The sequence below is a fragment of the Phytophthora cinnamomi genome, assembly GCF_018691715.1.
Source record: "Phytophthora cinnamomi strain GKB4 chromosome Unknown Contig43, whole genome shotgun sequence".
NCBI lineage: Eukaryota > Oomycota > Peronosporomycetes > Peronosporales > Peronosporaceae > Phytophthora > Phytophthora cinnamomi.
The window spans coordinates 108,324-120,444 of NW_027150976.1; the positions used below are offsets into that span (position 1 = coordinate 108,324).

Sequence of the window (12,121 nt, forward strand, 5' to 3'; positions counted from 1 at the left end):
GGACGTGGCGGAGAATGAGTGAGCGAATGAATACCTTGGCATACCTGGAAGCAAAAGCTCAAGGCGACAAGCTGCCACGCTAGACTAGTTGATCAATTGGTTGCAATGATGGACGATGGTACGCTGAGAGAGCCGCAGCCCACGGGCGAGTTTGAGGAGGTATCGACGCCCAAGCTCCAGGAGCGGATGGACAAGGCCACGCAAGACCAGGTTCGTGAAGATATCGGTTAGTCGAGTTGTACGGGTAGCTAAACGAGCTCGTATGACCGCAGGAGCGGCAACTTGATGCCATTTACTCGGGCGTGAAGAGGCTCCACCAAGCGGCTGACGCAACGAACGAGGAGGTCATTTCGCAAAACGCCATGCTGGACCACGTCAGCGTGCAAGTGAGTGATACGGACCAAGTCGTGCAGCAACAAACGAAGGCAGCTCGCAAGGTTGTGAAAGCGCACCGCAAACTAGGCTGCTACTACGTGATCATCTTCTTGCTGCTGGTGGCGCTGCTCATCGTTATCTTCATCTGAACAATTGACTTGCTTCCAAGAACTTTTAATGCAAACGAAAGAGGAGATTGAGGAATGACAACCAATTGGTTGCGAATGCTTAACATTAGTTTCTGAATACCATTGCAGTCTTCTTTGGTGCTACGTTGGCTACGTGGGTTGGACAGAGCATTGTGGTGGGCAAAGCAGCAGGAAGACGCTTCTCAGCACAATGAAAGAGCGGCAGCTCTATCTCTGCCGGGGCTCAAACAGCCTCAGCACCCAGCGGAAGACCGAGCGAGATCTAGTCGAAACGAAGACGGCAGAACCCGCCGCTTAGTAGCGGTAGGTCTCCGGCTTGAAGGGGCCCGTGGGCTTGACGCCAATGTACTCGGCCTGCTCGTCCGAGAGCACGGTGAGCTGGGCGCCCAGGTTGTCGAGGTGCAGACGAGCGACCTTCTCGTCGAGCTCCTTGGGCAGCACGTAGACCTTGCCGGTGGCGTACTTGCCGGAGTCGCGCTCCTTCCAGAGCTCGATCTGAGCCAGGGTCTGGTTCGTGAACGAGTTGGACATGACGAACGAGGGGTGGCCCGTGGCACAGCCCAGGTTGAGCAAGCGGCCCTCGGCCAGGATGATGACAGCGTGGCCGTCCTCGAAGATGAAGCGGTCCACCTGGGGCTTGATGTTCTGGCGCTTAGCGATCTTGGTCACGCCAGCCATGTCGATCTCGTTGTCGAAGTGGCCGATGTTGCCCACAATGGCGTTGTTCTTCATCTTGGCCATGTCGGTGGCCATGATGATGTCCTTGTTGCCCGTCGTGGTGATGAAGATGTCGGCCTCGGACACCACAGTGTCGAGACGCACGACCTGGAAGCCCTCCATGCAGGCCTGCAGGGCGCAGATGGGGTCAACCTCCGTGACGTACACGACGGAGCCGGCGGCCTTCATGGCCTGGGCGCAGCCCTTGCCGACGTCGCCGAAGCCGCAGATGACGACGCGCTTGCCCGCAAGCATCACGTCCGTGGCGCGCATGATGCCATCAGGCAGCGAGTGGCGGCAGCCGTACAGGTTGTCGAACTTGGACTTGGTGACCGAGTCGTTGACGTTGATGGCGGGGAACAGCAGCGTGCCGTTCTTCTCCATCTGGTAGAGGCGGTGCACGCCCGTCGTGGTCTCCTCCGAGACGCCCTTGCAGCGCTGCGCGATCTGCGTCCACTTCTTGGGGTTCGTCTTGAGCGTGCGCGCGATGATGTTGAGCACGCACTTCATCTCGGCGTTGTCCGTGGACTCCGGGTCGGGCACGGCGCCGTTCTCGGCGAAGGCCTTCTCGGCCTTGAAGCCCTCGTGGATCAGCAGCGTCATGTCGCCGCCGTCGTCCACGATGATGTCCGGGCCGTCGCCCTTGCCGTCGTCCGAGGGCCACGTGATGGCGTTCAGCGTGCACTCCCAGTACTCCTCGAGGGTCTCGCCCTTCCAGGCGAACACGGCGGCCGAGTTGTCGCGCGCGATGGCGGCGGCCGCGTGGTCCTGCGTCGAGAAGATGTTGCACGAGCACCAGCGCATGTCGCCGCCCAGCGCCTTGAGCGTCTCGATCAGCACGGCCGTCTGGATCGTCATGTGCAGCGAGCCAGCCACGCGCGCGCCCTTGAGCGGCTGCGACGGGCCGAACTCCTTGCGGCTCTGCATCAGGCCGGGCATCTCGATCTCCGCGATCTCGATCTCCTTGCGGCCGAAGTCAGCCAGCGAAATGTCCGCCACGCGGTAGTCTCCGAGCGAAGCCATGGTTCAGTGAAGAAGAAGGGGAAGGGGTGAGGGGTGCTTGGGCTTCTAGGCGCGAATTCCGAAGTGAGCGCTAGGGGCGACAAGAGGCAACAGGATTGGACGCAGTCAATGCGCCCGAGGAGAGCGCTACACCACCCGTTAGAGAGCGTAGACGGCGTATCAATATATGCGATTAGATAGTTCCTCTGAATAGTGGATATTTTTGTTCTTAGTAGCACTGTTATTTGAAGTAAATATGTACAAAACTACCTTCATACAACGATACCTGTGAAAATCATTATGTATAATAGTAACGTTGATTGGAAGGTATACGGATAAAGTGATCTTACCAGATGGCTACACTTCGCATCTGAGCCGTGAAACAGTTGTTGCGTGGATGAACCAGATTCCTGCACTGCCGTCGCGCGCAATATTCCTCCGACGGCGATGGCGAACGTGAACGATGCCCTTATGCGTCGCGGCAAACTCGGAGGGGGCAACTCCGCCGCTAAGCGCAAGCGCAGCAACAAGAGCTCCAGCGGCGACGAATTTACCGGCAAGAAGTCCAGGAGCTCCGCAATGGCCTCGTGGCTCTCGCCCGCGGCTCCCAGCAAAGCCGTCAAGCCGACGATCACGCCGGATCCGAAAGCTGCAGCGTCCTCAAAGGCTCACGACGCACTGCTGTCTCCGAGCAAAGCGCGTCCTTCTACGCAGTCCTACATTGATGTAGGCCAGCGCAGCTTCGGCAAACAAGTCACCTGCCCTACGTGCGGGCTGCTCTACACTGCTGGAGAGGAAGAGGACGAGAAGGACCATCAACAATTCTGCAAGCAGATGAAACGAGGAATCACTTTCTCCAAGTGGAAGACGGAGAGGGTGCTGAGGAGCTTTCCGGACACGGGCGCGAGGATCCTGGAAATCCGAGGAGACGACCCTGCCTCCCACGTGAAGAAGCTGCTGGAGATTAAGACCGTGCTGGATGACGCGTTGGGCTTCGTCGAAGAAGAGGCGTTCTTGCGACGCAGCCACTTTGTGTACATTCAAAACCACAAAGTGGTCGGGTGCGTCAACACAGAGCGCATCGCGGAAGCCTTTACATTAGACAAGAGCGCGACGAATTTAGTTACCCAGACAAACTCCGACGAAGAGGGCTCAGTAGGTGTGGAAGGTGCGGTGACTGCATCTGCGGCCTCGCAGCCCGCCGTTGTTGGTATTTGCCAGTTCTGGGTGCACCCTTCGATGCGCAGGAAGAGCATTGCCACCCGAATGGTGGACGTCGTGCGCGAAAAGTCAATCTACGGCATGCGCGTAGCCAAGAGCCTCATTGCCTTCGCACAACCGACCCGCAACGGTCTTCTATTCGCACAAAAGTACATGGCTCCGAGCGAGGTTCTTATTTATTGAGATCGTGATAATGCAAGTACAGGGAACGTCGTATTGAACCTGCTATCTCGTCCAATCACAAAACTACTCGCACCAAAATGGCACCAAATCCCCACAGTCTCCACTTCGTGAACGTTGATGCGTGGGACCCGTCCTCCCCTGAATGGCATCGACTGTTGCGCCAGCTCCCTGCGCACGAGCAGCAGCAGGTGACGCGCTTCGTGTTCGCGAAGGACCAGAAGCTGGCGCTGGCCAGTCGCTTGCTTCAGCGGAAGCTCATCCACGAGCTGTTCGGCGTCGACTACGACACCATCGACATTGCACGCACTCCCGAGGTGAGTCTCACTCGGTTCTGTTCGTGACAATACTGCTTGTTGTGTGGCTCACGTGTGTTGCTTCTTAATAGAATAAGCCATACTGGAAGCGTTCGACGGAGAGCCCTGCCCCTCCATCGTGGAACTACAATGTCTCTCACCATGGCACCGTCGTGGCAATTGCCAGTGATTCTCGTGCTCTAGTGGGGGTGGACGTTGTCCGGCTCACAGATCGTCCTAAGCGAAAGACGTCGGTGGAGGAGTTCTTCGGAGCTTTTGCTGATCACTTTAACCCTGGGGAGTGGAAATACATCCGTGAGATCGAGGACGAAGATGAACAATACAGTCGATTTTATCGACTTTGGTCGCTGAAGGAGGCGTACATCAAGGCGGTGGGCATCGGGCTGGGATTTTCATTGCTGCGAGCCGAGTTCGCCCGCGTAGATTCGACCGGGGAGGACCACTGGGAACTCTTTCTGGACGGACGGAGGGCTGGCGAATGGCGATTCACACGCGCCCAAATCGATGCAGTGCACCTGGCGAGCGTTGCATACGGACCATTCTCGGCAGCGTGGAAACCCGAAGCAACTTCCCTGTTCTCAAATACTAGATCGCTTACGGATGCGCAGAGTGCCAATGTTGCTGGCGAGAGTGAAGACAAGGTCGAATGGCGGGAATGGAGACTACATGATTTTCTTCGTTAGCGCCAGACTAACGATGCCAATACAAAATGATCGGGGCGTTTGTGTGGGTGATATGCATCCCATGGAGCTGCGAGACCGAGGTGCTTGTGCAACTAGACGACGGAGCGCAAGGAGGCAAACAAAGTGCTGGCGGCCATAGCCTCTGAAGGTGCGAAGTCAAGCGAATGAAGTGACGCCAAAGGTTTTTACCATTCACAAAGTTCATTCTAAACGTTCCAATTCCCTAAGCTTGGCCGGTCGGAATCGCTTCGTAAGAAACCGTTCAGCGATCAGCATATCCATCTCTAGGACAAAACATGAGTATGGTGTTTGCTGAGTTGCGTCCGGCGTCAGTGTCGGAGTGCCTGGTCTCGCGAGTGTCGGCGTCGGTCTGGGCAACGGCGGCGTGAACGTCGGCGCCAACGTGCTGGGCCTCGGTGCGAACGTCGGAGTGGGTGTGCCGGGCCTCGGCTATCCGTACGGCGCGCCTGTCAACAGCTACAATGCTCCTCCGCCCGCTGTGAACAGCTACAACGCTGCCCCCGTCTACCCGAACAACGGGGCGCCCGCTACTGTCGTGAACAGCGCTCCTACAACGGCAACGACTACGACCTCCGGCGCCAACGGCGCGTCCACTGCGAATGCCAACGCGAACGCCGGCAACAATAGTCCGTACTCGAGCAAGACCGTCACCGTCACGAACGGAGACGGAACGTCGAACACCGCGTCCGTGTCGAACGGTAATGGCGCAGCGACTGGTGGTGCGTTGGCGAGCGCCAGTGCGAGCGCCACTGCGAGTGCGTCTGCTAGGGCCACGGCTGGCACGTCGTCTCAGAAGACGTACCGCCAGCTTCGCTCGGTGGAATGAGCGAGTACATTGTCCTCGGCGTCTGTGGAGGGGTGAGGTGAGGTGAGGCGAGGTGACGGGAGGTGAGGCAGCTCTGGGTAAGCAGTGCAGCGAAGAGCTTGGTGTATCAGGGCAGCTTCGAATCGCCCCTCCACGAGAGCCTCCTGTCGTTGGCGTTTCCGTACTTGTCTTGTGTGTAGTCTATAGCGTAAGCAGTAAAAAGGTCGAATGCAATCGGTGTTTTGTCTGAGACTAGCTTGCTCGCAGTGCTGTCGTTCGAGCGTGCATCTGGGTGAACGAGTCCGGCAGGTATGAAGTAGATGCTGGTGTTTGTAGGCACGAGGTCGGTGAGTGTCGTGCTCGTTGCGTCCGTCGTCAATCTAATCAACTCGTTGGATGAGACCTCCTGATTGGTCCAGCGAACTTCAACAAAGTGCATACAAACGATAGTATAAAGTGATAGGATACAAACTCGAAATCGAGGAACCAAGCTGAGCCGAGCCGAGCCGAGCCGAGGCAGCGGTCAGATACCTCCCACCCACGTGGCGCCCAGCATCTCCACGGCACACATCACACAGCACGACTGAGACTCGATGCACTATACGAAACGAACCAGCAAACCGAGCTTCGTACATGTAGTGGAAAAGCGAATAAGAAAGCGGAGAAAGCGTAGAGAAAGCGGAGGGTTAACGTAACAACTGCTCCGCGCGGAGACACAAAGTCGTGACTCCAGCCGGATGACGTCGAGCCTTGAGCAGGTGTCGTTCTTGGGGTCAATGACGGTCAAGGACGTAAACCACATGCCTGACGGCTCTTCCGGATCTTTGCAAAACATCCATGCACCCCCTCCCCTTCCGTAGTGTAGGTGGTGCAGCACTGCGCACTATGTCTACACTGCCATCACCTGGCCGCTCAACTCGCCGCTATGCACCAGCATCTGTGTGAAGGTGGTGACCGTGGTGACCCCACCGGTGCCGGTACACTAGCTCCGGTCCACAAGATCGAGCATCCATTCAGCTCCACCCTGGTAAACATTAACCCAGCGCTATGATAGCACAGCAGCGAGACCCGGCGGCTGACAGGTCTGAGGTAGTCGAAGCGAGGTGAGGTTGACGTTTGGTGTTCGCCAGGCAGCCGTCCAGCCTCGCTCCCGCCTAACGCACTCACTCATTCTCAAATCTACTCACTTGAGCACCCACCCATCGAAGCAAGCCGCCCGATCTCCGCCAGAGCCAACGCTCTACCTCTACTACCACACCCTACCGAGCGTTCCAACCATGTTCAGTCTCAGTAACAGCAGCAAGATCTTGGTCCTGTGCGTCGCCGCCGCGGCCGTGTCGAGCGGTGTGCGCGCGGAGAAAGAGGTCGCCGAGACCTTCGGCTTGCTCGGTGTCCCCGGCGTTGGTGTGGGCGCGCCCGGCTACGGCTACGGCGTGGGTCCCGGCGTCAGTGTCGGAGTGCCTGGTCTCGCGAGTGTCGGCGTCGGTCTGGGCAACGACGGCGTGAACGTCGGCGCCAACGTGCTGGGCCTCGGTGCGAACGTCGGAGTGGGTGTGCCGGGCCTCGGCTATCCGTACGGCGCGCCTGTCAACAGCTACAATGCTCCTCCGCCCGCTGTGAACAGCTACAACGCTGCCCCCGTCTACCCGAACAACGGGGCGCCCGCTACTGTCGTGAACAGCGCTCCTACAACGGCAACGACTACGACCTCCGGCGCCAACGGCGCGTCCACTGCGAATGCCAACGCGAACGCCGGCAACAATAGTCCGTACTCGAGCAAGACCGTCACCGTCACGAACGGAGACGGAACGTCGAACACCGCGTCCGTGTCGAACGGTAATGGCGCAGCGACTGGTGGTGCGTTGGCGAGCGCCAGTGCGAGCGCCACTGCGAGTGCGTCTGCTAGGGCCACGGCTGGCACGTCGTCTCAGAAGACGTACCGCCAGCTTCGCTCGGTGGAATGAGCGAGTACATTGTCCTCGGCGTCTGTGGAGGGGTGAGGTGAGGTGAGGCGAGGTGACGGGAGGTGAGGCAGCTCTGGGTAAGCAGTGCAGCGAAGAGCTTGGTGTATCAGGGCAGCTTCGAATCGCCCCTCCACGAGAGCCTCCTGTCGTTGGCGTTTCCGTACTTGTCTTGTGTGTAGTCTATAGCGTAAGCAGTAAAAAGGTCGAATGCAATCGGTGTTTTGTCTGAGACTAGCTTGCTCGCAGTGCTGTCGTTCGAGCGTGCATCTGGGTGAACGAGTCCGGCAGGTATGAAGTAGATGCTGGTGTTTGTAGGCACGAGGTCGGTGAGTGTCGTGCTCGTTGCGTCCGTCGTCAATCTAATCAACTCGTTGGATGAGACCTCCTGATTGGTCCAGCGAACTTCAACAAAGTGCATACAAACGATAGTATAAAGTGATAGGATACAAACTCGAAATCGAGGAACCAAGCTGAGCCGAGCCGAGCCGAGCCGAGGCAGCGGTCAGATACCTCCCACCCACGTGGCGCCCAGCATCTCCACGGCACACATCACACAGCACGACTGAGACTCGATGCACTATACGAAACGAACCAGCAAACCGAGCTTCGTACATGTAGTGGAAAAGCGAATAAGAAAGCGGAGAAAGCGTAGAGAAAGCGGAGGGTTAACGTAACAACTGCTCCGCGCGGAGACACAAAGTCGTGACTCCAGCCGGATGACGTCGAGCCTTGAGCAGGTGTCGTTCTTGGGGTCAATGACGGTCAAGGACGTAAACCACATGCCTGACGGCTCTTCCGGATCTTTGCAAAACATCCATGCACCCCCTCCCCTTCCGTAGTGTAGGTGGTGCAGCACTGCGCACTATGTCTACACTGCCATCACCTGGCCGCTCAACTCGCCGCTATGCACCAGCATCTGTGTGAAGGTGGTGACCGTGGTGACCCCACCGGTGCCGGTACACTAGCTCCGGTCCACAAGATCGAGCATCCATTCAGCTCCACCCTGGTAAACATTAGCCCAGCGCTATGATAGCACAGCAGCGAGACCCGGCGGCTGACAGGTCTGAGGTAGTCGAAGCGAGGTGAGGTTGACGTTTGGTGTTCGCCAGGCAGCCGTCCAGCCTCGCTCCCGCCTAACGCACTCACTCATTCTCAAATCTACTCACTTGAGCACCCACCCATCGAAGCAAGCCGCCCGATCTCCGCCAGAGCCAACGCTCTACCTCTACTACCACACCCTACCGAGCGTTCCAACCATGTTCAGTCTCAGTAACAGCAGCAAGATCTTGGTCCTGTGCGTCGCCGCCGCGGCCGTGTCGAGCGGTGTGCGCGCGGAGAAAGAGGTCGCCGAGACCTTCGGCTTGCTCGGTGTCCCCGGCGTTGGTGTGGGCGCGCCCGGCTACGGCTACGGCGTGGGTCCCGGCGTCAGTGTCGGAGTGCCTGGTCTCGCGAGTGTCGGCGTCGGTCTGGGCAACGGCGGCGTGAACGTCGGCGCCAACGTGCTGGGCCTCGGTGCGAACGTCGGAGTGGGTGTGCCGGGCCTCGGCTATCCGTACGGCGCGCCTGTCAACAGCTACAATGCTCCTCCGCCCGCTGTGAACAGCTACAACGCTGCCCCCGTCTACCCGAACAACGGGGCGCCCGCTACTGTCGTGAACAGCGCTCCTACAACGGCAACGACTACGACCTCCGGCGCCAACGGCGCGTCCACTGCGAATGCCAACGCGAACGCCGGCAACAATAGTCCGTACTCGAGCAAGACCGTCACCGTCACGAACGGAGACGGAACGTCGAACACCGCGTCCGTGTCGAACGGTAATGGCGCAGCGACTGGTGGTGCGTTGGCGAGCGCCAGTGCGAGCGCCACTGCGAGTGCGTCTGCTAGGGCCACGGCTGGCACGTCGTCTCAGAAGACGTACCGCCAGCTTCGCTCGGTGGAATGAGCGAGTACATTGTCCTCGGCGTCTGTGGAGGGGTGAGGTGAGGTGAGGCGAGGTGACGGGAGGTGAGGCAGCTCTGGGTAAGCAGTGCAGCGAAGAGCTTGGTGTATCAGGGCAGCTTCGAATCGCCCCTCCACGAGAGCCTCCTGTCGTTGGCGTTTCCGTACTTGTCTTGTGTGTAGTCTATAGCGTAAGCAGTAAAAAGGTCGAATGCAATCGGTGTTTTGTCTGAGACTAGCTTGCTCGCAGTGCTGTCGTTCGAGCGTGCATCTGGGTGAACGAGTCCGGCAGGTATGAAGTAGATGCTGGTGTTTGTAGGCACGAGGTCGGTGAGTGTCGTGCTCGTTGCGTCCGTCGTCAATCTAATCAACTCGTTGGATGAGACCTCCTGATTGGTCCAGCGAACTTCAACAAAGTGCATACAAACGATAGTATAAAGTGATAGGATACAAACTCGAAATCGAGGAACCAAGCTGAGCCGAGCCGAGCCGAGCCGAGGCAGCGGTCAGATACCTCCCACCCACGTGGCGCCCAGCATCTCCACGGCACACATCACACAGCACGACTGAGACTCGATGCACTATACGAAACGAACCAGCAAACCGAGCTTCGTACATGTAGTGGAAAAGCGAATAAGAAAGCGGAGAAAGCGTAGAGAAAGCGGAGGGTTAACGTAACAACTGCTCCGCGCGGAGACACAAAGTCGTGACTCCAGCCGGATGACGTCGAGCCTTGAGCAGGTGTCGTTCTTGGGGTCAATGACGGTCAAGGACGTAAACCACATGCCTGACGGCTCTTCCGGATCTTTGCAAAACATCCATGCACCCCCCTCCCCCTTCCGTAGTGTAGGTGGTGCAGCACTGCGCACTATGTCTACACTGCCATCACCTGGCCGCTCAACTCGCCGCTATGCACCAGCATCTGTGTGAAGGTGGTGACCGTGGTGACCCCACCGGTGCCGGTACACTAGCTCCGGTCCACAAGATCGAGCATCCATTCAGCTCCACCCTGGTAAACATTAGCCCAGCGCTATGATAGCACAGCAGCGAGACCCGGCGGCTGACAGGTCTGAGGTAGTCGAAGCGAGGTGAGGTTGACGTTTGGTGTTCGCCAGGCAGCCGTCCAGCCTCGCTCCCGCCTAACGCACTCACTCATTCTCAAATCTACTCACTTGAGCACCCACCCATCGAAGCAAGCCGCCCGATCTCCGCCAGAGCCAACGCTCTACCTCTACTACCACACCCTACCGAGCGTTCCAACCATGTTCAGTCTCAGTAACAGCAGCAAGATCTTGGTCCTGTGCGTCGCCGCCGCGGCCGTGTCGAGCGGTGTGCGCGCGGAGAAAGAGGTCGCCGAGACCTTCGGCTTGCTCGGTGTCCCCGGCGTTGGTGTGGGCGCGCCCGGCTACGGCTACGGCGTGGGTCCCGGCGTCAGTGTCGGAGTGCCTGGTCTCGCGAGTGTCGGCGTCGGTCTGGGCAACGGCGGCGTGAACGTCGGCGCCAACGTGCTGGGCCTCGGTGCGAACGTCGGAGTGGGTGTGCCGGGCCTCGGCTATCCGTACGGCGCGCCTGTCAACAGCTACAATGCTCCTCCGCCCGCTGTGAACAGCTACAACGCTGCCCCCGTCTACCCGAACAACGGGGCGCCCGCTACTGTCGTGAACAGCGCTCCTACAACGGCAACGACTACGACCTCCGGCGCCAACGGCGCGTCCACTGCGAATGCCAACGCGAACGCCGGCAACAATAGTCCGTACTCGAGCAAGACCGTCACCGTCACGAACGGAGACGGAACGTCGAACACCGCGTCCGTGTCGAACGGTAATGGCGCAGCGACTGGTGGTGCGTTGGCGAGCGCCAGTGCGAGCGCCACTGCGAGTGCGTCTGCTAGGGCCACGGCTGGCACGTCGTCTCAGAAGACGTACCGCCAGCTTCGCTCGGTGGAATGAGCGAGTACATTGTCCTCGGCGTCTGTGGAGGGGTGAGGTGAGGTGAGGCGAGGTGACGGGAGGTGAGGCAGCTCTGGGTAAGCAGTGCAGCGAAGAGCTTGGTGTATCAGGGCAGCTTCGAATCGCCCCTCCACGAGAGCCTCCTGTCGTTGGCGTTTCCGTACTTGTCTTGTGTGTAGTCTATAGCGTAAGCAGTAAAAAGGTCGAATGCAATCGGTGTTTTGTCTGAGACTAGCTTGCTCGCAGTGCTGTCGTTCGAGCGTGCATCTGGGTGAACGAGTCCGGCAGGTATGAAGTAGATGCTGGTGTTTGTAGGCACGAGGTCGGTGAGTGTCGTGCTCGTTGCGTCCGTCGTCAATCTAATCAACTCGTTGGATGAGACCTCCTGATTGGTCCAGCGAACTTCAACAAAGTGCATACAAACGATAGTATAAAGTGATAGGATACAAACTCGAAATCGAGGAACCAAGCTGAGCCGAGCCGAGCCGAGCCGAGGCAGCGGTCAGATACCTCCCACCCACGTGGCGCCCAGCATCTCCACGGCACACATCACACAGCACGACTGAGACTCGATGCACTATACGAAACGAACCAGCAAACCGAGCTTCGTACATGTAGTGGAAAAGCGAATAAGAAAGCGGAGAAAGCGTAGAGAAAGCGGAGGGTTAACGTAACAACTGCTCCGCGCGGAGACACAAAGTCGTGACTCCAGCCGGATGACGTCGAGCCTTGAGCAGGTGTCGTTCTTGGGGTCAATGACGGTCAAGGACGTAAACCACATGCCTGACGGCTCTTCCGG

At 58.5% G+C, this 12,121-nt stretch overlaps 5 protein-coding genes across 6 annotated transcripts in view; 4 read left to right on the forward strand and 1 right to left on the reverse strand.

Moving 5' to 3' along the window:
- Window positions 1-105: 105 nt before the first annotated feature.
- IUM83_17156 (ubiquitin extension protein) lies at window positions 106-524 on the forward strand (the record flags this gene model as incomplete). The annotated part of the gene is made up of 2 exons (XM_067942087.1): window positions 106-210; window positions 273-524. 2 exons carry the CDS (start codon window positions 106-108, stop codon window positions 522-524), a joined length of 357 nt encoding a protein of 118 aa, XP_067790861.1.
- Window positions 525-818: 294 nt separating this feature from the next.
- IUM83_17157 (adenosylhomocysteinase) lies at window positions 819-2,264 on the reverse strand (the record flags this gene model as incomplete). The annotated part of the gene is made up of 1 exon (XM_067942088.1): window positions 819-2,264. The coding sequence occupies one exon, from the start codon at window positions 2,262-2,264 to the stop codon at window positions 819-821; it is 1,446 nt and encodes a 481-aa protein (XP_067790862.1).
- A 426-nt stretch (window positions 2,265-2,690) lies between these two features.
- Window positions 2,691-3,647, forward strand: IUM83_17158 (putative N-acetyltransferase; the record flags this gene model as incomplete). The annotated part of the gene is made up of 1 exon (XM_067942089.1): window positions 2,691-3,647. One exon carries the CDS (start codon window positions 2,691-2,693, stop codon window positions 3,645-3,647), a length of 957 nt encoding a protein of 318 aa, XP_067790905.1.
- Window positions 3,648-3,724: 77 nt separating this feature from the next.
- IUM83_17159 (L-aminoadipate-semialdehyde dehydrogenase-phosphopantetheinyl transferase) lies at window positions 3,725-5,491 on the forward strand (the record flags this gene model as incomplete). The annotated part of the gene is made up of 3 exons (XM_067942090.1): window positions 3,725-3,961; window positions 4,033-4,370; window positions 4,978-5,491. 3 exons carry the CDS (start codon window positions 3,725-3,727, stop codon window positions 5,489-5,491), a joined length of 1,089 nt encoding a protein of 362 aa, XP_067790869.1.
- Window positions 5,492-6,747: 1,256 nt separating this feature from the next.
- IUM83_17160 overlaps window positions 6,748-12,121 on the forward strand; it is a gene marked incomplete at both ends in the record, with an annotated part of 68,723 nt that continues 63,349 nt past the window's right edge. Inside the window, 2 exons of one of the 2 annotated variants that reach the window (XM_067942091.1) lie at window positions 6,748-7,003; window positions 7,065-7,090. In XM_067942091.1, coding sequence (XP_067790909.1) covers window positions 6,748-7,003; window positions 7,065-7,090 — 282 coding nt within the window. Of the gene's footprint in view, window positions 7,044-7,064; window positions 7,091-12,121 lie in introns of those variants that run through there. The other variant, XM_067942092.1, reaches the window with a different exon arrangement.